The sequence below is a fragment of the Lygodium microphyllum genome, chromosome 1 (genome assembly GCF_053477565.2).
Source record: "Lygodium microphyllum isolate KBCC chromosome 1, Lygodium_microphyllum_v1.1.10, whole genome shotgun sequence".
NCBI classification, from domain to species: Eukaryota; Viridiplantae; Streptophyta; class Polypodiopsida; order Schizaeales; family Lygodiaceae; genus Lygodium; species Lygodium microphyllum.
The window spans coordinates 141,717,329-141,740,978 of NC_141135.1; the positions used below are offsets into that span (position 1 = coordinate 141,717,329).

Consider the following 23,650-nt stretch of genomic DNA (forward strand, 5'->3'; position numbering starts at 1 on the left):
TCGCAAAGAGCATAAAAAGCCCAATTGCAGGTACTTTAAAAAGAAACAAGAACGCAAAAGGCAGGCTAATGTAAAAGGCAAAAAGAATGACAAGGATTGTAGCTCTACCCCTAAAGAGATAGAAAAAGCAAATGTGGTATCTACTGTTGTTATTGAGGAAATAAAAGAGGATAAAGATGCTGATTTGCTAGTTGCATTTTTAAATCCGTTTGCTATGACAGTGGAGGACATGTATATCACTAAAACAGATGTGATAGATGCTTTGTTGTCAGCTCATGATGGTTTGTCACAATCGTGGATTGTTGATAGCGTTGCTTCTTTTTATGTAACTCCATCTATGGAGTGTTTTTCTACTTGTAAAAGGTAATCTTGGGAAAGTCTACCTTGGCAACAATCATACATGTGATATTGAAGAAATGGACACCATACACTTGGCTCTAGAAAATGGTCAAGAATTAATGCTTCATGATGTTAGGTATGTACTTGGCATCAAGAAGAGCTTGCTTTTTGTTGGGCAGCTAGATAGCAAAGGTTACTTCACTACTTTTGGTGGTGGTATGTGGAAAATATAGAAAGAATCTATGCTAGTCACTAGAGGTGGTAAAAAGGGGACTCTGTATTATCTCTACTGCAAGGCACTTCCTGGAAAGTTTGTTGCAGTTGCTGAAGTACAATCACACATGGAGTTATGGCACAAGCATCTTGGACATATGAGCCAAAAGGGTTTGCAGGCACTCTCTTCACTTGGAAGAGTTGATGTGAAAAACTCAAAGCTTGACTTTTGTGATGATTGTGTTCTTGGTAAACATGTAAAGAGTCCATAGTCTCATGGAGCCTCTAGGAAGGCATGTATCTTGGATTTAGTCCATTCTAATGTTTTCACCATGCCAATAAAAACTCAGTGGTTTCCATTATTTTGTGTCTTTTATTGATGACCATTCTATGAAGCTATGGGTCTACTTACTTAAGTAAAAAAGTGAGGCGTTGGATGCTTTTAAAAGGTTTTATGCATCAGTTAATACTCAAAAAGACTTAAAGTTAAAATGTATAAGAACAGATAATGGGGGAGAGTATGTATCTAAAGAATTGTGATGACAATGGGATTAAACGAGAGCTTACAGCTTCTTATATTTGCAACTGATGTTCACATCGTGCACGTGAAAGTGACATCCCTGAAGAGGTTTGGTCTGGCAAACCTACTTCATACGACCACTTAAGAGTCTCTGGCTGCGAATGCTATGTACATGTATGTGTTGATAGCAGAACCAAACTTGACATGAAATCTCATAGAGACATCTTCATGGGTTATGGAGATGAAGGTGAAATGGGCTATAGAGTTTGGGTTCCAAGCATGAAAAAGGTGCTACGCAGTCGAGATGTGGTATTTAATGAGTCAAAGCTGTTGAAAAATGTCACATCTAATGACTTGGACAAAAAGAAAGTTAAATTTCAGCATGATCAGTTACTTGAGCAGCCATCAGCCACTGAAATTTCAGCTCCTTTTGATACTGATTATGACAATCAGCGTATCATTATTGAGCTAGATGAAAATGGGCAGCAAGGGGATGTTGAACATCAGCTTGAGCACCAAAATCAGCATGTTGAAAATGAATTACAGCAGCCTGAAATTGTATTACAGCAACTTGAACATGCAATTCAGCAGCCAAACAATGAGGTCATTGACATTCCCTTGGATGTGGATCCATTACCTGATAACACAAATCGTTGGTTAAGAAGGTCTACACGTGTCAAAAGACCTATACAAAGATTTGATCCTTCTTTGGATTGTAGTTTGCTCACAGATGAAGGTGAGTCTCTTACGTATAAAGAGGCCTTATCATGTGAGTTAAAGAAAAAGTGGGAGCTAGCTATGCAAGAAGAAATGGAGTCATTGTATTTGAATGATACTTGGGATTTGGTTACATTGCCCAAGGATAGGAAAGCCATTCCTAACAAATGGGTCTATAAAATCAAATGTGTGGATGGCAAACCCAAATACAAAGTCAGACTTGTGGCTAAGGGCAATACACAAAAGGAGGGCGTTGATTTTCAGGAAGTGTTTTCTCCCGTTGTCAAAATAACCACTCTTCGAGTGTTATTTGTCATTGTAGCATCTATGGATCTTAAACTTGATTAGATAGATGTTAGAATTGCATTTCTGCATGGTGATCTGGAAGAAGAGCTGTACATGAAACAGCCTGAAGGCTTTGTTATATATGGAAAGGAGCATTTGGTATGTAAGCTTAAGAGAAGCTTGTATGGTTTGAAATAGGCTCCTAGACAATGGTATAAAAAGTTTGATGCCTTCATGCTCTCACATGGATTTAAAAGTAGTAGTGTAGATCACTGCTTATATATTAAGAAGGCTGATGATAAAAGCCTTATTATACTTGTGCTTTATGTGGATGATATGCTTATTGCTAGTAAGCATAAAAGCCAGATTAATGCATTGAAAAGACAGTTGAATTCAGCCTTTTCCATGAAGGATTTGGGTGCAACTGAACATATTTTGGGTATGCGTGTAACATGAGATAGAGAGCAACAACTGTTATTTCTCTCATAAGAAAAGTACATCAGCAAAGTACTTGATTGTTTTTCTATGGCTGATGCTAAGCCTCTTGGTGTACCTTTTTCACCTTATCTTAAGCTTAGCAAAGTAGGTTGCCCAACAGATGATAAGGCAGCCAGTACTATGAAGGGTGTTCCTTATGCTTCAGCTTGTGGTTCACTCATGTTTGCTATGGTTGCCACTAGACGTGACATTACTTACGCAGTGGGAGTTGTAAGTAGGTTCATGTCAAATCTTGGCAAAGCACATTGGGAAGCAGTGAAATGTATCTTACGGTAGCTTAAGGGCACACAAAGAAAATGTATTTGCTATGGTAAGGGTACGTTAGATCTGCAGGGGTATTGTGATGTAGACATGGCAGGTGACTTGGATTGCAAGTCTACTAGTGGGTACATCTTTACCTTGATTGGTGGGGCGGTTTCTTGGTGCTCTAGATTGCAAAAAATAGTAGCACTCTCTACCATTGAGGCTGAATATATTTCAGCCACTGAAGCTTCAAAAGAAGCAGCTTGGCTTGGTCGTTTGGTCAAGGATTTTGGGCTGCCTACCAAAACACCTGTACTTAGATGTGATAGCCAAAGCGCTATATGCCTGGCTAAGAATGCCATGTTTCATGCACGTATCAAACATATTGATGTTCGGTATCATTTTATCAGACAGTTTCTGGATGATGGTCTAGTCACCTTGACTAAGATCAAATCATAGGATAACCCTGCAGATGTTTTCACTAAAGTCTTGCAAAGGCTCCACATGAGCATTGCATTAGGCTTGTGGGAGTTGGTTAAAGGTTCGCTTCGGACCTTTAAGTGGGAGGTTGTTGGGTGTAAAGGCCCTTTACACGCTCTCCCGTGTATATATTACTTCACACATGTGAACTCACCCTAGCGGGTGTAAGTGTACCGTATCGTAAGTATAAATACATTCTTTTATTCTATGTGTGTATCACACTAGTACACACCTAGTCATCGACTCACTCTCACTCTCAGTGTTCAACACTGTTCAGGTTTGCGTCATTGAGCTCCTCAATTAATGTGCCTGCTCTTAGCTCTCTTTCTTTATCTGCTTCCGCTTCAACTCTAATGAAAGAGAGAGTGGCCACAGTTAGTCTAGGATGGCGCCTCTTTTTGGGGTTGCAAACCCTAAACGCAAAACGGAAAAATGCAAACTGTGGGTGAAGGGTTTCTCAACACCCCCTCTCAAGCCCAAAAAGGGGAACAAGAGGAGTGTGAGGTGGAGATGTAATGCTACATGTAGTAGGTGCCACTTGGACAATGTCCCTCATGGAAAAATTCTTCACTTGCCCAAGCGCCCTAGTACAAAGATGATGAAAACATGCAATGCATAGGAGGAATGTCGGACTTTGTGTGGTGCCGAGAACCATAAGGATATGCCCGTACTCAAGATCGGGAGTTGGCTCCATGCTGACCAAGCGACGAAAAAGATCCACTGTGTAATTTGAGAATACCACCTAAAAGGAGACCTTTGAAGATAATCAAGAGACAAGATGAGTTGTAGAACCCGAAACTCAACCTCGGGAGAGAAGCCACTAGCTTTGTGATTCCATGTTGGAAGAAATACGAAGGCTTAGCCACCAAGTCGCTGTTGAAGATCCAAGGGTCCTGATCTAGGTAGATCTTCTAGATCGTGGGTATGAGTAGAGGAAATGATTGCTCAAAGGAGAGCCACTCCTCAAAAGTGAAAGGTGGTGTGTGAAGAACTTCATGGCACATAGGGTTCCTCTCTAAATCGGAAGGAGTAGAAGTAGGGGCCCCCTTTGAAGCCAAAGAAGAACTAGAAGCCCCCTTTGAGGGCGAAGTAAGAAAATCCCCCTTCGAATCTCAATCTGAGGAGAGAAAGGAAATCCAACCACTCATGGCTCACGGACTGCGAAGCATTTGATGACGAAGGAAGTGCCGCCGGTTGTGCCAAAGAAGGTATTTGGGGCTCGGAAGAAGAAGTCGGAAAGCACCCAGAAGTGATCTCTCGAACCTAAGTGAAAGAGGATGGGAAAGAACGCGGCTCGGGATGAGCCAATGGTGGGGAACAATCCCAGGCTCTCAGGAGAGTGGACTGTGGAGGAGATGTGGGCCGTGGAAGCCACTATACCTGGAAGTGGGTGGAGGAAACCTCCGCGTAGGGGAGTGGTTTCCAAGAGGGCTTATCGCCTTATAAGGTCTTAGAGCCTCCATGTGTTGGAAATGACTTAGTGCGTGTTGGGTGTGGCTTATTGCCTTGAGCATAATACTCTGATAGCCGATGCAGAACGATCTCTGTGGCCCAGAAAGAGAGGTGGCACAAGGAGTGCTTGGTGGAAGACGCATATACTCCGGAGGGGTGGGGAGCAAAGGTCAATGTCGGCAGTCTTCGGTGAGATGACTGTTCGTGCCATAGTAGAAACACCTAGTAGAAGGGCAAGTTGTTGGGGGAGACGCCATGGTATTGGTGCAGTAAATTGGATAAGGGAGGGTGGGAGGTAGAAAAAGGATATCTTCCAATGCGCAGTGAAAATGATAGAGAAATCAAATGTTGATGCCGAACCCGCCACCGGTCTTTGTCTTCTCTGATGAGGAGGATCTTTGTGGACAAATGCAGCCAAGGAAGGCTGGATCTAATGCAGATGACAATGTAGGTGTGAGAAAAACTAAAAACGCAAGTGAGGAGAGAGAAAGACTAAAAACGTAGGCAAGATAGCCTGTAGGAGAGAGAGAGACTAAAAACTCAGGCTGTAGGAGAGAGAAAGACTAAAAACGCAGGAAAAAACAGTAGTAGCAGTCAACATGCTGAAATCAGCTCCGAATAGTGTGTGGTAGGCTGGAAATAAGCGCCAAACTACTGTAGACAACAATGGCTAGCTTGGACCGCGATGTCCTCCCCATCCGGGGTGTAGGTAGCAAGCTGAAATACCTGAAATATGCAAAAACGAGATTGTTTTTTGAACGGAGAGTGATTACAACAGTTGCTCTGCTGTAAACAGTTGCAAACTATGGGTGGAAGGCTAGAAATAAGCGCCAGACTGTAGATGACAACAAGGGATAGCTGAGATTGCGATGTCCTCCGCGAAAGGGGTGTGGGCAGCAAGCTGAAAATACCTGAAACCTGCAAAAACGAGATGTTGATGCAGTAGAAGAAGAAGAGAAGTGGATGCCGAACCTGCCACCGGTCTTTGCTGTCATTGGAGTGGAGGATCTTTGCCACTGTTTGAGCAGATCCAACTCTGATACCGTGTCAAAAGATGACGTAGCAGCGAGACAATAGGGTTTGCGGGGAGGAACACGGAGTGAACTCGGAAAACATGAAGAAGAGGAGAAGAGAGAATAAACTTTGATGAATGGAATGATGAAGTTATGAATCATGGAGTGAATGTGATACAAGGGAACAAGGGTGCTGTAGCACAAGGAAGATGATGAAGACAGCCACGAACCACAAACTGCGATGTCCTCTTCAAGGGGTGTGAGGGTAGTGGAGAGGTTGGAGAGAAGAGGTGATAGAGTGAATGAATCAGCCGTGGGGAATGAATGAGAGAGTGGCCTATAAATAGGCACCATCAGTTTAGGATGGCGCTCCTTTTTGGGGCTGCAAACCCTAAACGCAAAACGCAGAAACACAAAAATGCAAACTGCAGGTGAAGGGTTTCTCAATAGCTCTAGCTTGTATTTAATGTAGTCACCTATTGCCAAACACCTCCAAAATGCTGTCACCTGATCAGCAGTGCTGTTGCCAGTTCCTAGAAGGTGATTCCTTGCTATCCTCTGCTTTTGCTGAGGCCCCTTGATGGGTGTCTTTTGAAACAAATTGCTGTTCTCTAATCAGAAAATGGACCACCAACTCTCTCCCTCTTTCTCTCCCAAGTTGTAAAACTGGTTGAATGGTTGAGACTCAGCCCCCAAAAACGTTTTCTTAGTTTGCATGGCATTTTGTGCGGAGTGGCAGCCTTCTAAACCCATTTTTTAGCATTATCCAGCCATTTAATTAATTTTTGAAATTAAATAGCTTTGAAAATTAATTCCAATACTTTTGACTCTGCCCAAAATTAATTAGTGTCGCCATTGACACTTATCGGCCATATAATCGTCATAGGGTCAAAATTGACACTAATTGACCCCCAGGTCTCGTTGGCATAACTTATCATAGCTTTTTCCTTTGACACCCACTATATCCTTGGGATCCTTGGCTTGTTACCATGAAATAACTGCCATGTGCATCACATGTGCTAAACAACCTTGCACATTTGATTAATAACTTAATCAAATGTTATCAACAAGATTAAAGCATCTCAAAATTTCACGTCCCCGTGATAGACCTCCTCCTTGAAATCCCTGCAATCGTCCTTGATTGCATTGCATTGTGCCAAAGGAAAAACATTCTACACTGGAATTTCCATAAGGCATCACAATCTCAACATTGCGCATTGTTATCCAACCATGCTACATGCCCCAAACCTTGCTGAAAATTTCTAACAATCAAGAACTGTTGCTAAAAACCCATTGGATACATCCACAACTTATGTTTCTCAATTGTTCTGACTTCAAAATTATAGTAAAGCAGAAACTGTCAATGGCATTTAGTAACCTTTGTTGTCCATGGAACCAGCCATAAACTATTGAAAACTGAGCATAATCTGATCATAAACTGATCATTTGCTGGTCAGAGACCTGATCACAAACTACTACAAATGTGACCCCAAACTGATCACAAACTCATTGTGGAAATTGACCAGGAATCAATGCAAAAACTGATCCCAAAAAGTGACCATAAACGGTTCTGAAATTGATAAAAAACTGAGCTAAAACTAATTAGAATTTTTTTTCTCAAAGTTGAGGCAAAATTCATGCCAAACTGATCATAAGTTGATGCAAAAGTATAGTTCCAGTGCCCAGGTAAAACTCATACTCATTTGTATATACCTCACAATGACTAGTATACTAAGTAGTAACCTTATGGCAAACATATTGTCAGTGAATACATCCGAGATCTACAACATACGAGAGTTGTCAATAACTGGAGGAGTGAAAGTGCTACCTCCCCCTTGAGCATTAGGCAATACTCTAGACCCTTGCTTTGTTGAACCTGATTGAGCTTGAACTAAAGTCGGCTCCAACTGAAAGGCATCTAGATAAAGCTGCAACGATTGAGGATGGTTTGTCAAGTCATCCTCTTTCATCCATTTGGCATCCATTGGCGAACAATTCTGAAATTTCCCAAGTATCTTCTAGAAACTTCACCTTTGACCCTTCTTTCCTTATATGCCCAAATTTTCTCGGGTACCAAAATCTCATCCAGCTCCTCAACCTCAGGCTGAATTTCAGCAGACATATCCTTTGGTATTTCACCATGAAAAGGCCTTAACAAACTAACATGAAAGGCATTGTGTATTCGTATATGTGGAGGTAATTTCACTTGATATGCCACATCATTGATATTTTCCAACACTTGGAAGGGTCCATAGTATCTCATACTCAACTTTAGATATAGTATTTCTTTTCCTTTCATCTTTTTCGGCCTTGCCTTCTCAAAATGCAGCAATACATAATTGCCCTCTACAAATTGCAAAGTACATCTGTGACGATCAGTTTTCCTCTTTTGCTTTTTTTATGATATCTGAAGTGCATATTTTATCTTTGTATATTTTATATTTTGCTTTTCTTATGATATTTGAAGTGCATATCTTATCTTTGCATAGGTTACATCTAAGTTTTCCACATAACCGTTAGCCTCAAAGATCTTATTCTTAGTTTGCAAGATAGGTGGTACCTTCTTGCCACCCTCAACCGCCTCAAATGGAGCTTTACCAGTGGAACTATGCACTATGTTGTTGTAAGCAAACTCAACCAAGGGCAAATATTACTTTCACTATGTCTTGTGATTTGAAATATAGAACCTCAAAAGATCTAACATTGTGGAATTTTTTTCTTAGATTGACCATTTGTGTGTGGATGGAAGGATGATGAGAATTTCAGCATGGTATCCACATTCTCAAACAAGCCCTTTCAAAATAACTAGTCATCTGCGGGTCTCGATCACTAACGATTGACTTTGGCATACCATGGTTCTTAAAGATGTGTTGCAAAAATAATCGTACCATATGATCAGCCTTTATTTTTTTCCTCATCGGAATGAAATGGGCTTATTTGCTAAACCTGCAAATGATAGTTCATATCCCATCATTCCTTCTAGGTGTCCTAAGAAGCTAAAAATAAAGTCCATTGCAATGCTTTGCCAAGGCTTATCTGGAATAGGAAAGGGCTGCAATAAACCTGGCATCTTTTGCCTATGATACTTTACCTTTAGACATATGATACATGTCTTGACAAACTGTTCTACATCATGCCTCCAAGCTAGCCAATAAAAGAAATGCTCCACTACCTTGACTGTGGCATCAATACCTCTGTGCCCTGCATACTGAGGAGCATGACTTTCAGTGATAACTCTCGGCCTCGACTACTTTGTGATTCACAGTCGTTCATGCATCATGAGAAATCCATCTCTTAGCACAAAGTGCTCATGTCTTTAGCCATTGCAAAGCTAATCATAAGTATTAGCAAAGTCTGAAAGAGCTACATATTGCTCTTTCATGGCATCCAATTCAGTGTGATAAAGTAAACCATTGTGATGGCTGAAATTTGTGGCTTATGTGACAGTGCATTAGCCACAATATTCTTTTTACCATCAATATGTACAATTTGAAAATGAAACATACAGAGAAAATTCGCCCATCTCATATGCATCTCTGGCAACTTTGTTTGTGTCAAAAAGTACCATCAAAGTTTGATGGTCTGTCTGCATTGTAAAATCAATTCCCAACAAATAATATTTCCACATAGACAGTGCATGAATTACAATCAAGAGCTCTTTCCCATAGATATACTTTTTTTTTTTGCATTGTGAAGTATTCGGCTCTCATAAGCCACAACTCGACCATCCTATATAAGGACAGCTCCAATGCTGTTACCACATGCATCACATTGAACTACGATGACTTCCTTAGATCGGGTAACACAAGCATAGGATCTGAAGTTATCTTTTCTTTCAACTTTTTGAATGCTGAAATTTCCATTGTTGTCCATCTAAATGGCACATTGTCATGAGGACATGTATTTTTGAAACCTTACTTAACATGTGGATTAATTTTTAATCACATGGTTAAGTAAATGTTGTACATGTGAGGTGTAATTGGGGTTAGAGTAAATTTACGAGCTTGGGAATTGAGGAAATCGCGGGATGTCAAAGGCAAAAGTTGCTATAAGTTATGCCGCACAGGTAATTGATGATATCTGGTACCAACTATTGGCCTAGGTCTTTCATTTGGCCATAAATATTAGTTGGTGATATTAGGGAAGTGGCGTTTAATGGTATCTAATGTGAATCTGATGGTCAAAGATGGCGTAGAGACACTCGGGAATGAAACTTGCCTAACCAATTTAATTACTGGTCAATCAGATTATTTTTTAGGGCATCGAAATAATTATTAGATTAATTTTCAGTATTTAAAGTCTGAAAATTAATATTTAAATATGGATAATGCTGGAAAAACCATTTGAGAAGTCTGCCACTTGTCAAAAATGCCCATGCAAGATTGAAAAACGTCTTTAGAGATTGGAGAGAGGCATTTTAGTGTATTCAGCTTGTAAGAGATAGGGAGGAGATGCAGTTGGTCTGATTTGCAGCCATTGGAGGACCTTCTAAGGCAGCCAGGGGCAGGAGAAGAGCAATCGATAGTAGGTGACAACATCTATAGGCTGTGAGATAGGGTAGCAACATTAAATGACGATTTTTTTCAGTTCCTTACATCTACAAGTTGTTGAGACAGGGCAGCAGCAGTAAATGACAAATTTTCTTTAGTTCTTCGTGAAGAAAGTTTGAATTTTCTCTCTCCTCAGCATTCTCTCTAATCTCCTAGCCTTTCTACAACCTTACTCCGAAGATTATAGCATTGGGAACACCAGAGGTTGAGAAATTTCAGATTTCTTTGCTATGAACCCTAATCTGTAGTAGCAGAAATTAGGGTTTAGCAGTAGCCTCGGGAAGTGTGCCAGCAATTGGAGTCTCCAAGACTTGAATTCAATAGGGCTAAAGATGTTTTTAGCTTATTCAAGTGGAGGGACTAACAAATCATTGAATTTGGGGCATTTTTCATCTCCATCAAAGCGGGTGAAGGCCAATTGATTGCCCGAATCAAGGGGCAAATCAGATTGAAGACTTGCTAGTCATTTTGGACAGCAAGGGGAGTTGGAATACCGAAATGGATTGGAAAAATCCCATTGTACATAAACTACTTCTTCAATTAAGTTAAATAAATACCGAAAGGGGCACCACTTTTGGAGCCAACAGGGTGTTCAATGTCCAAGATTATATGGTAAAGTGTGCATTTCAGTTTTGTAAATTTGTTAATTGCTATAAATAGTACTTAATCAAGTTTTCTTGTCATTGATAAAACCAGCCTATGCTCACGTAGTTCATTGAACACAATGTTGAAGTGTCTTTTATGCTCTGTCCTATTTTTTGAATAGACAATCGTGTGCTCAAAGAAAGTGCCCACAAATCATCTATGTAGCTTGAAAATGCAATCCATCATCCGATTGAAAGTGGTAGGAGCATTCTTAATCCCAAAAGGCATGACTAGGAACTCATATAGCCCAAAAGACGTTATGAAAGCTGTTAGATACATCCTCCGTTGTAATGCGTATGTGATGATATCCACTTTTCTAATTTGTATGGCTGAATATGATTGCAAAAATTTCAAAGTTTCGTCTCTAAAATTAGCTAAAATAATTAATCAATTTAATTGTTGGTTGATGTATTTATTTTTTTGAGCAAGAGTTAATATTTTGAAAAGTAATTTAATTGAGTTGAAAAATGCTGAAATTTGCTTTTAGAAGGTTGCTGCTTGGTAGACTTTGCCCATGCAAGTGTGAGAGAGGCTTTTATAAGGCTAGTGGAGCCTCATTCTAGCATTGTGGAGGTTAGGAGAGGAGAGGAGAGAAGGAAGAGTTATTGTTGCAAATTTCCAGCCATTCTAGTTGACTAGGAGGCCATCGCAGTCAGGTGAAAGCCCTATAGGCTGTCTACAGGTAGGTGACAAATTTTGGGGCTCACAAGGGCAAGTGAGTGCATGTGGGGCTCGTGTTGATGGTGGGTTGTAGTCAATCAGCTGTTCACAAGAGGGCAACATTAAAATTTAGCTAATTTTGGCAACGAAACTTTGAAATTTCTCTCTCCTACTTTCTCTCTATTCTTCAGCCAATTCACAGCTTCCCTCAAGAGATTTCTTTTGCTGCTAAATCCTAATTTACAGTAGAAATTAGGATTTACCAGCTACCCTAGAAAGAGTGCTCAGGAATTGGGGCCTAGTACTCGAAATTCAACAGCTGAAATTTGGGGAGTTTAGAGAATTTCAAGAGGTCAGCTAGCCAACTTTAAGTGTGGATAGAATTTGTCTTCCAAGGAGCAAATTGAAGGCCAATCCCTGAGCAAACCAAGGGGTAAATTTTTTTTCAAGGCTTGTTGGTCATTTATTTATGACAAAAAGAGGCATTGGAGAGCGAATAAGATTGAAGCAATCTCAGTGTACTTCATCCAATTGCAATAAAAGATAAAGAAATATTGCAAGGGGCGCCAGTTTTGGGACAATTGGGTGTCCATTGTCCAAGATTGAGTGGTAACATTTGTATTTTAGTTTATGTATATTTAATGCTTGTTGTAATTTGAGTTAAATCAGGTATACATCACCCTTGCTAAGAAGGAAGGCTACTTTCAGGTGACACTAGGAACTAGGCACTAATTAAGTTATTAATGCTAGTTCAAGGATCAATTAATATACAAAACCACTTGGGAGCCAAAAATGGCCTTGTCAAAATTAGTTGTGGATGTGGACCTTTAATTTTTTGGGCATGGACAATGGTTGAAATTAATTTTCAAAATTGTTAATTTTGAAAATTAATTTACATGGTGAAAAATTTCATTTAGAAGGTTGCCTCTTGGCAAAACTTACCTTTACAATTGAGAAAAAGGATATTAGAGATTGGTGGAGCCTCATTTCTATAAGAGTGCGTAGCGGAAAGGAAATACAAACACAAAGACAAAGGAACAAAGAGAGATTGCAAGAAAAGAAGAAAGAAATCTGCACTAAACAAGGAACAAATGCCGAATATAGGACTGATGAGTCCTTGCATGCAATGCACAATGTCAGTAAGGGCAGTAGATTAGGTTGATGATGATGGCAGCATCGGAGATGGAGGAAGATGATGGAATTGGAGTGTGCACTTGTAAAATTTGCAAAATTTGCAAGTGAAGAATGAGAGAATGTATCTGCCAAGTGGGAGGAGTGCTAAATATATAGGCATAACTATAAAAAACTAATCGATTGCACTTTGGGGCCTAAAATATGGCTGACTAGTATTTAATATTGGTTGATTGCAGTAAAAGTGAAAAAAAAAGCTAGATGTGCTAAAAAAAATCCTAGCAATTTTGGACAATGTTTGGTAGGTAAAGCCAAACTAGTGTATGCAAAAACTGCCCAGAAAATGCACACAACATGTCGATTGGAGGAGAAAACATACTAAAAGGCAATGAAATGGCTGTTGCTCTAGAATGAGTTGTCTTCTTTGTCAAAACAAGTGGCAGGTAGGTCAAAGCTCCTAAAGTCCTCGTCTAACTCAAATTGAGACTCACAAGCAGGAGATGGCAAGGCATGACAATCTTGATTGCTAATACCCCCTCTCAGATCTTGGATGTGGTGAAAACTGGATTTTGGGATGGCAAGAGGAATGCGAATGTCGATAAAGTTTGTTGATAAAGGTTGTCGATGAAGAAGCTCCTCAGGATCCTTGGAAACCCCCTTTGAAACACTAGGGGCTAGGAAAGCCATAGTTGCATCATGAAGATCGTTCCCCTTTGAAAGGGATGGAGAGTTATGAGGGAACCACTGGAGGAGAGGGTGGGCGATTGGAAAGAACCTGTGGAATAGATGATGCACTAGTAGAAATGGGTGTAGCAAGAGATAATTGCCTCAAAGAACCTTGCATAAGAGAAGGGGAATGTATCTACTGGAGGAGAGGATGGGGTATGGATAAGAACCTGTGGAATAGATGGTGCACTAGCAGAAACGGATATAGTAAGAGACAATTGCCTCAGAGGACCCTGCATAATAGAAGGGGAATGGAGCATGTAAAGCTTGCTCTCTTGTGAACCTATTGCGGTAACAACTCCTATAGAAGAATCCTCAATACAAATGGCTTGCTTGGTGAAGACAACTCGGGTACCAAGCCTAGTAAGGTGATAAATTGAGAGGAGTGGAAAGCCCACGTCCGAAACATAAAGGGCTTGTGAAAGGGATCTCGATTTGTAGTTGGGAAACAAAGGCAAAGTGCCAACACTACTAATAGGCCCTGATACAATGTCACCAATAGTGATGAAATTCTCAAAAGGGCATAGGTCTTGCAACTAATCACCTTGTGGAGTCATATGACTAAAAGCTCTACTATCAATTAGCCAAGGCCTCTCAAAAGACAAGTCAACAATTCAAGAAGACTCCTCCAAGTCAACAATATGAAGGAATACTGACGCATGGGTAAATGCTGTAGTAGAGGTAAAAGGCTTGATTTTGTTAGCTTCATGCTTCGCTCCCAAACGAAGGTGACGATATCTCTTCCATTGTTTCTCCTTTGGATGTGTCCACTTTCATAATATGGGCGTTTAGGTCTTTGCGAGTCAAAGTTAGAGCCTGAAGAACTCTCCTGTCTTTTAGTCTTTGACTTTCCTTTATTATTCTTCCCCCCTCCCGAACATGCAACAAAAGCTTTGGTGGAGGGGAATCCACTAGCTACCTCTTTAGTGCGCTCATCATGCTTCAGAACAAGTGGGACAAGCTCCTTCCATAGAAGCTTTTCACAGATCCTTGATGTAAGAAGGCTGGTACAAAAGACACCACAGTGGGGAGATAGCAATTGAGTCAAAAGAATCATGGCCATATCCTCTGAACAGATTATCTTGCCAAGATTTGCAAACTCATCCCTCATATCCTCTAACCTGTTGATATGATCCTTCATGGAAGGAAACATCAATTGCATCCATAATTTCTTCTCGAGAGTAATCTGGTGGGAAAATGTCTTTTGATGATACAAAGAAGCAAGCTTTGTCCACACTTCTGCTGCTTTTCACGACTTGCGCACTTACACTAGGATAGAATTCTGTAAGCTCATAAAGAGGAAAGATTGAGCTCTAGACTTGAGCTGATTCCATAAGGTTGTATGATTCATTGATGATCCAACGATGGGATCCTCTAGTGGATGGGGAATAGGGTGGGTAACAAACTCCCAAAGGTCGAAGGTATCAAGGATACACTCCACTTTACATGACCAAAGCAAGTAGTTTGAACCATTAAGCCGGTCTTCTTTGGACAAAGAAGGGAGTACGGGCACCTATATAGAGGGTGCTATAGATGGCATTTTGAGGCTAGCAAAACAAGCCTTGTGTGAAACATGGAGAACAGGGAGGAGAGGGTTCTTGAACAAGCGGGCTAGGTAACCTCCGTTCTTCACAATCCTGTGATAATCTTTGTGATAATCTCGCTGCCGTTCGGAGGTGTATTGAGAAGGCTCCTCATTTGTATCATCAAAGTTGTGATACTAGTTGTAAGACATCTTTGATATCCTACAAGACACCCACAAGGTCCGAAATTTGCAATAGATAGGAGAAATCAGCTACAAGCATTGTGTTGATGCCTTGTTGTTGGCCAAGATAGGCTGTCGCTTGCCTAGAAACTTGTTCTCTTGGGGAAGAAGAGCTGTTGCCAACTGTTAGAAGGGGTTGCTGATGTAGAGGAGGTTTCGTTTGCAGCAAACACGAATGCCGATGTTTGCGTTTTCAGCTTGGGTTGGTCATGTCTGCAACAATCTCCACTTTGTCCTCTCATTTGGCGATGATACCATGTGAGAGTGCTTAATGGAAAGGAAACATGGAGACAGAGACTAAGGAACAGAGAGAGACTGCAAGAAAAGAAGAAAGAAAATTTCACTGAACAAGGAACAAATGCTGAATACAAGAGGACTAATCGTCCTTGCATGCAGCCAACAGCGTCAGTGAGGGCACCAGATCAAGTTGATGATCATGGCAACACTGGAGATGGAAGAAGATGATAGAACCGGAGTGTGCACCTGTAAAACTTGCAAGGGAAGAATGGGAGAATTTGTTTGCCAAGTGGGAGGAGTGCCAAATGTATAGGCATAACCATACAGCCTTTAATGCTGGTTCAACTGCAATAAATGCAGAAAAAAAAGCTAGATGTGCTTAAAAAAGTTCTTGGCAAATATGGACAATGTCCGGCAAGTGTAGGGAGGCTAATGTATGCATAAATTGCTTGGGAAATGCACACATCATGCCGATTGGACGAGAAAATGTAGTGAAAGGCAATGAAATGGCTGCTCTAGAATGAGCTACCTCCTCTGTCAAAACAAGTAACAAACAAGTTAGAGCTCCTAAAGTCCTCGTCTTACTTAGATTGAGGCTCATAGGTAGGAGATGACAAGGTGTGACAATCATGATTGCTAGCAATTCCAATGTGGTGGAGGTTGGGGGAGGAGGAGAGACAGTTGCTGCTGCAATTTTCCAGCCATTAGTGATCAGCCCGACTATTGGAGCTTGTCGCAGAGCTGTTGCTAGCTGATCATGAGTCCATTGTAGGCAGATGTTTGCAGGCAGGTGACAACAAGTTTGGGGCTGCAATCATTCAGCCCTAGAGCAACAACAAATTTGAGCACTTTCTTGTGATAGGAATCAAAGATTTCTCTCTCTTTAGCTTTCTCTCTACTCTTTAGGAAATCCCCAATAGATTTTTACCATTTTCAGATGAAGAACAATTGTGTTTTTGCTATTGTAAACCCTATTTATAGCAAAAATCAGGGTTTAGCAGCTACCTTGGGTCTTGTGCCAAGAAATTGAAGACTTAGTACTTGAAATCTGTAGTTGGAATTCAAGAAATTGCAAAAGATTTCATGAAGCCAGTCGACTGAATTGGATTTGGGGCTCATTTTGACTAGCCAAGGGTCAATTAGAGACCAATCCCTTGTTAGATCAAGAGGCAAATCAATAGAAAGGCTTGATGGTCATTGTTGGGGACATCCGAGAGTCTATTGTCCAAGATTATTTGGTAGCATTTGCATTTGAGTTTAATTGAAATTTATGCTTGTTGTAATTTGTGCATTATTAGGCCATTACCACCCTTTGGAGAAGGAAGGTTGGTTTCATGGTTTCATTTTTGGGATTACATCGGTTCCCTTGACTTCATGGGCTTGTGACACTTGATTGGAAGTCAAAAGCATTGCTTTAGTGCAGAAATTTTATTCAGCAGAGCATTATAGTAAGAATGTCTTCTTATAGTGAGATGGGATCAAGTAGTGCTGATGCCTCTTAGTCTGAAAATTCACAAAATGAAGAGGAAATTGCTATGCTTGATCTTGGGCAAACCACACAGCTTTGGCAGCAAGCAATTAATGCTGGTTTTGATCAACCTTCTAGGTCTCTTGAAGCTGATGATCAGCAAGAGGAAGAGGAACTGGATGGCTTTAAAGATTGATCGAGGATAGTAGCCCAAATGTTTTTACACTTGGCAAAAGATCCTTGGTTCATGTGCTTTTTGAACCCCTTAAAGGGGCCACAGAGGCAAGAAGAGGATATCGTCTTCAAGAGTTTCGGGACAAACAAGATGTATCGAAGGAAGAGTTAATGCAGCAGCATGATGTTCCAAACGTGGGTAATGAGCGTAAGCAAATCATACCATGGGGCAATTGATCCATATGCAAGGCCAACTTGGAAGTGCCAATCCAATGCTTTTTAGACAGCAAAGCATGCATGCTAATGTGGGTCACCCACGTACTTTGGTGGTGGTTTGGTTTTACAAGGAATGGTTTTGGTAATGCTTCAGCCATGAGGATGCAAGGACCAAATATATTTGGTATGTAGCCATCTATGCATGGTATGCAAGGACCAATATATCCAATTATGGCAAGTGGAATGGAAAGCCCCATGTATAGCAATGTTGGCATGATGTTGAGGCACAAGATAGCATGTTTGGCAATGCATATATGCAGCCCATTGTGTTTGGGACTCATGGTATTAATGCTAGTCATGCAAATGCTCTATATAGTGCTTGTCATGAGGAAAATGTAGCTAGAAATGCTTGGAATGTATAGGAAAATGTATCTTGGTTTGCCAATTCCCATGCATAGTCACATTGCAATGCTCCGAGGTATACAAACAAGAATGCTTCATAATGCATTTGGTGCTCCTAGCATGTTAGCTACAAATGAGAGGCTAGTCAACTGGATGTGATGGCTTATACTGGTCATGCTGGAATTGTAGCAATGTGAAAGTATAAAGGATCTCTATGCTCTAAATAGGAAATAGATCTAGAACCTAGTGCAACTTTTGGGGAACGAAGAGTTAGAGGGAAAGTTTCCATGTGCTTCTTGGTGAAGTTTCAGTATTTTTTTCACCTATTGATAGATGCAAATGGATGGGGAAGGGTGACTTGGCTGGTTATCCTTCGTGTTGCACTTTACCTTGATAAGCTTTACTTGGAGCTAATAGACGATCGAGTTCATTTAGGCTCAATAGAGCAAGAGAGCCTAGAATATTGCTTACGGAGGAGGTTTCACCTCCACTTCCCTAGTGATGGACAGCTCGATTATGCAGTGAATCTCAAATGTACTTGGTTGCATCCAGGGTATTGTGAGTTGACAGTATTTCTGCCATTGGGATCACTATTCAATGTACTAGTCATTGTGAGTTGGTATGTAGATGTGTATGGTTTGCAGCTAGGCTATAAAACTATACATTTAAAAGGCTGATGACATACATGGAATGTGCATTTGGATGTGACGTACATTTGCAATTGCTGCTTCTACCTTCCCATGTTACTGTTTGCTATCGAACACAGCTCTTGCTGCTGCCACATCTCCTGTTGAGCAGGCTTGATGGGCTGTTGTGTAGGGAGCTCCATTTGTCTCACCATTGGAGGGTGGTTCCCACTCCAACCATTGTAACAATCATTCTCTTGTTTTGTACCTCAGCACCTTTGATTTCTCATTTTGCTCCCCAAAATGTTGCTGGGAAGGGTGTTGAAAACTTTGGTCTAGCTCCATTCTGGTGCGGAGTTTTCGGGCTGGCTGACCAGCTGGTTGGACTATTTACGACCGGCTTGATCGGATACATTTCTGGTTTAACCTGCTGTGCTGAATCTATATAGCTGATTTCAGATTGTGTCAGAGTCCTTTCACATGCAGTTTTTGCTGCCGCTCCTTGAAATGATACATTGATGAATTTCAAGGGGGACACAATAGCATTGGTTACTTCAAATATAAAATTGAGGTACACAATGATGTCTCTTCTATGTCTTGGGTGGTGACATAGCTTATAATACAATTCGAACTTTATGCTTAGCCGATATTCAGCTACTTGATATCCATGTCTTGGGATTTGGATACTCAAAGAGCATGTGTCATAGGTTTACAATTGACGTTTAAACAATTGTGCTATGAAATGATCACTTTTGGCATCGTTTGTAACTGATCAGTTGTGCTAGCAAGGTACAACCTAGTACTACAGTGCAGCCGCTCAGGCCTCTACTTGAGACAAGTGCTTGAAGAGTGAATGTTTTCCACGAAAGACCATAGTGACTCACATGAAAAGTCAGACTGCTACGACTCTAGCCCAGAAAATGTATTGATATAGGTACCCTCATGTTGAATGTGTTTTTGTAACAGGAAAAATTTGCAGATGCCTTTTGTAATTTCATTTTGTTCTCACAGTTCCTATTCTCATAACTCATCTAAAAGTGCTTTGCAAACATGTTCCGAGAGTAATCTCTGTGATTTATATGTTTAGCACTGCATTGCATAATTGTAAAGGCTAAACGTTACATAGGCTATACATGTTATTCAACATGTCTTATGTATAAACCAAAATCAGATTAATGAAGATCAGTTAGTACAAGGGAGCAGCTCACTGTTGGAACTGCAGATGAAGATGTGTACGCTCTCTCTGATCATTAAAGAACAGTCTCAATGATTCATAGTTCTCCCAACCCTTGCTATTTTTCTCAATTGTAATGTTGATGTGAAGTGGTTAGTTTAGAAATCTTTTACTCTCCCTGTTCAAATATCAATCGACATAGCAATTATGTTGTCCACTGACCTGCTTTCAGTTTCATTACACCCAGTAATCAGCAGCATAGTCCCTCATGTACTAAAAGTTAATGGATTCTTGCACCTGCCCTTAATTTCTATACTGGTTTTTCCAGTTGGGGTCAGACACAATCATAGAGACCAATTTACAAGGGAGTGAATCTCATCTGGCTGAGCTTCATCTGAAGATTGTGAAAAATTTCATCTCCCATTTAGCACTTGAGAAGAGCAGATCATGCCTTGCCACAAATGTTTCACTCAGTTTCACCACAGATTTGCAGAACAGGAACCGTGTCACACTAGAGAACACGATGAGGTGGGCATAAGTTTGAATTTTGACATCATCTTATTTTCAGAAATTGCAAAACATGCCTTTATAGTGTTTCAATGAGTAGATAATTTCCAAACAAGTCAATATTTTCAGGACAAAGAAAGATGGACACACTATATCTTGTGCTGTCTCTTCAGATTTCTTGACACGCCCAGCAATAGGATTGGCCACCTCACACAGGTTTTTGCTCCAAAAATCTTTTGATTTTCTTGTGGGCATAGTTTCAAGGACAGAAGCAACTCCTGAAATTGATTCTGGAACAGGTTAGGTGGGGGTCTGACTCTTTTTTCACGCTACAGCAAAGATGATCAAGCAGGGGAACGGTTTATCATACAGGTAACTTTGTGCTTAGCATGGAAATGCAGTGCTCTCAAGGTTGTATTTTGACTGGAGGTTCTAATTTGCTGATTTCTTGCTGAGCAGACTGTCCACGAATTAAATGGAAGTAATAAGCTATCTGCAGTGTATGCTGCTACACCAGGGCATCATTCCCAAGCTGGCTTGAGCTGGACACGTGAAACATGCGAAGGTTCCCCCCCCCCCCCCCAAAAAAAAAAAAAGATTAAAAAAAAATCATAACAAATGCATGCCTGATTCTGTAATCGAACTGAAACTTTTTGCTACGTAAGTGAGAATTCAGTCACATTTTTCTTTGCAGGAGCATCCAAAACTTTGTTCTCACTCAAAGCACTATGTAGTGGGGATGGTCTTTTTTCAGTAAGCATCAAGGCTCAAATGGGATCTGTCGATTGACTTATAGGCAGGCTATTTTCCTGATGCAAGCAATGCCGTTTTCATCTTTAGCACTTTGTTTAGCGATCAATAAACTTTCATCCATACTGTAGTCCATACAGTTGAAAGTGAATTATTGATGCTGGAGAATTCATCTAAAGAGGAGATGAGATAACGCATTCCAGACATGTCAGTATTGTTTGTAGCTATGGGAGGGGGGCATTGAGATGGTCTTACATGTCATATTATCTACAGAGGGTTGAGAGAGTTGCACGTGGGGCTTGAAGACCCTCTTAGAAAAACCCGAAAAGAAAAAAAAAACACCCAAAATAGGATTTGAGAAAAAAAGGAAAAACAGATGTACCAGTGCAGGAGTGGCAATTTGTAGAAAGTGGTTGCCTCAATGCAGATATTCTGCTATATGCCATCTAAGGCTCAGTGGTCAATGCTCGTCTTCCTCAGAAACTTCTTCAACAGTAATGGCAAGGTTTTTCTTGATGGGTACTCAAGATCAATTGTAGTGCAAGTAATTTGCCATTTGTGGCCATGGTGTTGTGACTTGTTTTGCACCTAGAAATGTTTTGTACGTACTGGAAAGAGGCATTCTTTCTTTTCATTGATGTTGTAGAGTTTCAACCATCCCCTAGATGAATCCTATTCATCATCGTTCCGGATGTGTTCCTGCTCGGATTCCTTACTGCCCCCACCCAGCCTACTCCCCCTACACTATTCAGAATCTTCTATTCTTCAATTTTGTTTTTGGTTGCTTTGGATCTTTCCAACAACGTGCAGTGGTAACAAGCCTACTTTTATTGAGCCAATGTTGAAGAATCATAGTTTGGATAATTGAAGTTAAATGGCCAATATCACTGTCCATTCTTCCAGCTTGTCTCTGGTTGAAGTACCCTGGATTTTTCCAACAATCTTCAGGTAGTTAACCTTATGTTGGAGAATTGTTGTTCGAATAATTGAAGTTATTTGCTTATAATGCTACCCATTCTTCAAGTTTGTTTTTGGCTAATATCTTTCTAGCTATTTGTAGTTATAATAGCCTAGTTTTATTGACCTTTTGCCAAAGAATTGTAGTTTAGATGATTGAAGTCAATTGCTTGTATTGCTACTAATTCTTCCTTAGTTCGTTTTTGGTTGAAGTGCCTTGGATTTTTCCAACAATTCATAATGTGTGTTGCCATAAATTTTAACCCCAAATTGATGATTTGAAGATCTTGTGACTTGGAGTCTTAAGAAAATAGAATGGATGTCTATGAGAGGGTTGTGCATTATTTTATTCATTGTTATTTTTAAATTTTGGGGTGATATTAAGCTATGATATTTGTTTTATTACTACAAAAGTGGTATGTTTGTGTTTTAAATGAATTATTATCATTATTATTAAATTTGTCATACAATAGTGACTTGTACACGTATGCATGTAGTACTAGTTGCACTTTGTTAGGTGGATATGTGAGGAATTATTATATTTTGAGTTTCTAATAAGTAGATTGTTAGTGTAGTAATATAGATGTAATGATTATTGTATTTACCAATAGATTGCCTATGGGATTATTCATTATTTATTTGTACGCTTATGTATGAGATTTTGTAATATTGTTGTAACTCTTATGTCCTTAGGGCAATATAATTATTTTGTAAAGTTGAAAATATGGTTTTTGCCTTAGCAAAAAAATTAACATAAAATAAGTTCAAGAAAGGAAAGTATAAGCCCAAAAAGATGTTTTAAAAGCTCTAAAAGCTAAGTGCAAATTATTAAATACATGCATGAGAGAGTTGCTCATTGATGCATGGGGAAATATTGTACCCATTCGTTTTTTGTGTATTCTTGTCTCTCTTTTGTTCCCTTATCCTCGTGTTCTTTCAAATTTTGGTTAACTATTAGTATAGTCAGGGTGAAGAGCATGCTAAGTTGCGTTGCAAGATTGTACCCATTCTCTTGTCATGCATTCTTCTCTCTCTCTTATTCCCTTAGCCTCTTGTGTTCTCTCAAACTTTGATTATCAATAAAATAGTGAGGATGAAAAGCATGCTAAGTTGCTGTATACATGTTTTGGACATTTGGATCATGGTTGCTTGATATCTCTTGTCAAGCAAGACTTTGTAAATGCCACTTTTGTACACTTAATAAAAACATGTAGATGAGGGTTATTATCTTAGAACACTATGGTATGTTGTGTTCTAGTTTTTTGACCACTTCATCATAGATAAAAATAAATTGGCAAGCAATATTATAAAGTATGTAACTTTGATCATAAGGATTCGAAGCCAAGCACTCTATCCAATTGAGACATCAATGCTAAAAAGGTGTAGCTTAGCATGGCTTTTTCCATAGGAACATTCATAAAAAAACCAGTGTATTTAACCATATCTTCTTTTTTTATGACAATATCACTATTGAACATAATAATTTCTATCTCATTTTGAGAATTTGAAAAATATAGGTTTCCATCCTAGTCAATATGACCTATTTGTTTTTCTTTTGTGTTGCATGTAATTTACAAAAGCTTGTGTTGGTTGATTATTGATGACTCATAATGGTTGGATGAGAAAACTAATTAAAAGATCATATATTGTAATATTTGTGGTCTAACTATACTTTTGGTTTTGGGTATTTGTACTTGATACTCATTGATGACTACACGAGATGATGGTTTATCTTATGAAATTGAGGTTAGAGGTGTTCATGCCTTTTAATCAAATTTTGACAATAGGTGAGAAATGCATATTGTAAGTTGGTACATAATGTACAAACAATGGGGGCAAGTGTATGACCAAGGAGTTTCATGCATTTTTATAGTTGGAATGTACTAAGCAATAATGCATAAT

The 23,650-nt window shown here is 39.8% G+C and overlaps 1 protein-coding gene across 2 annotated transcripts in view; it reads left to right on the forward strand.

The window, feature by feature from the left end:
- Positions 1-21,425, forward strand: part of LOC148041750 (uncharacterized) — a 33,016-nt gene extending 11,591 nt beyond the window's left edge. For both annotated transcript variants that reach the window (XM_087682077.1, XM_087682084.1), the window contains exons 2-6: positions 19,863-20,062; positions 20,171-20,257; positions 20,341-20,413; positions 20,501-20,606; positions 20,736-21,425. In XM_087682077.1, coding sequence (XP_087538203.1) covers positions 19,863-20,062; positions 20,171-20,257; positions 20,341-20,413; positions 20,501-20,606; positions 20,736-20,830 — 561 coding nt within the window. In that variant the 3' untranslated portion in view covers positions 20,831-21,425. The remainder of the gene's footprint in view (positions 1-19,862; positions 20,063-20,170; positions 20,258-20,340; positions 20,414-20,500; positions 20,607-20,735) is intronic.
- Positions 21,426-23,650: the final 2,225 nt, after the last annotated feature.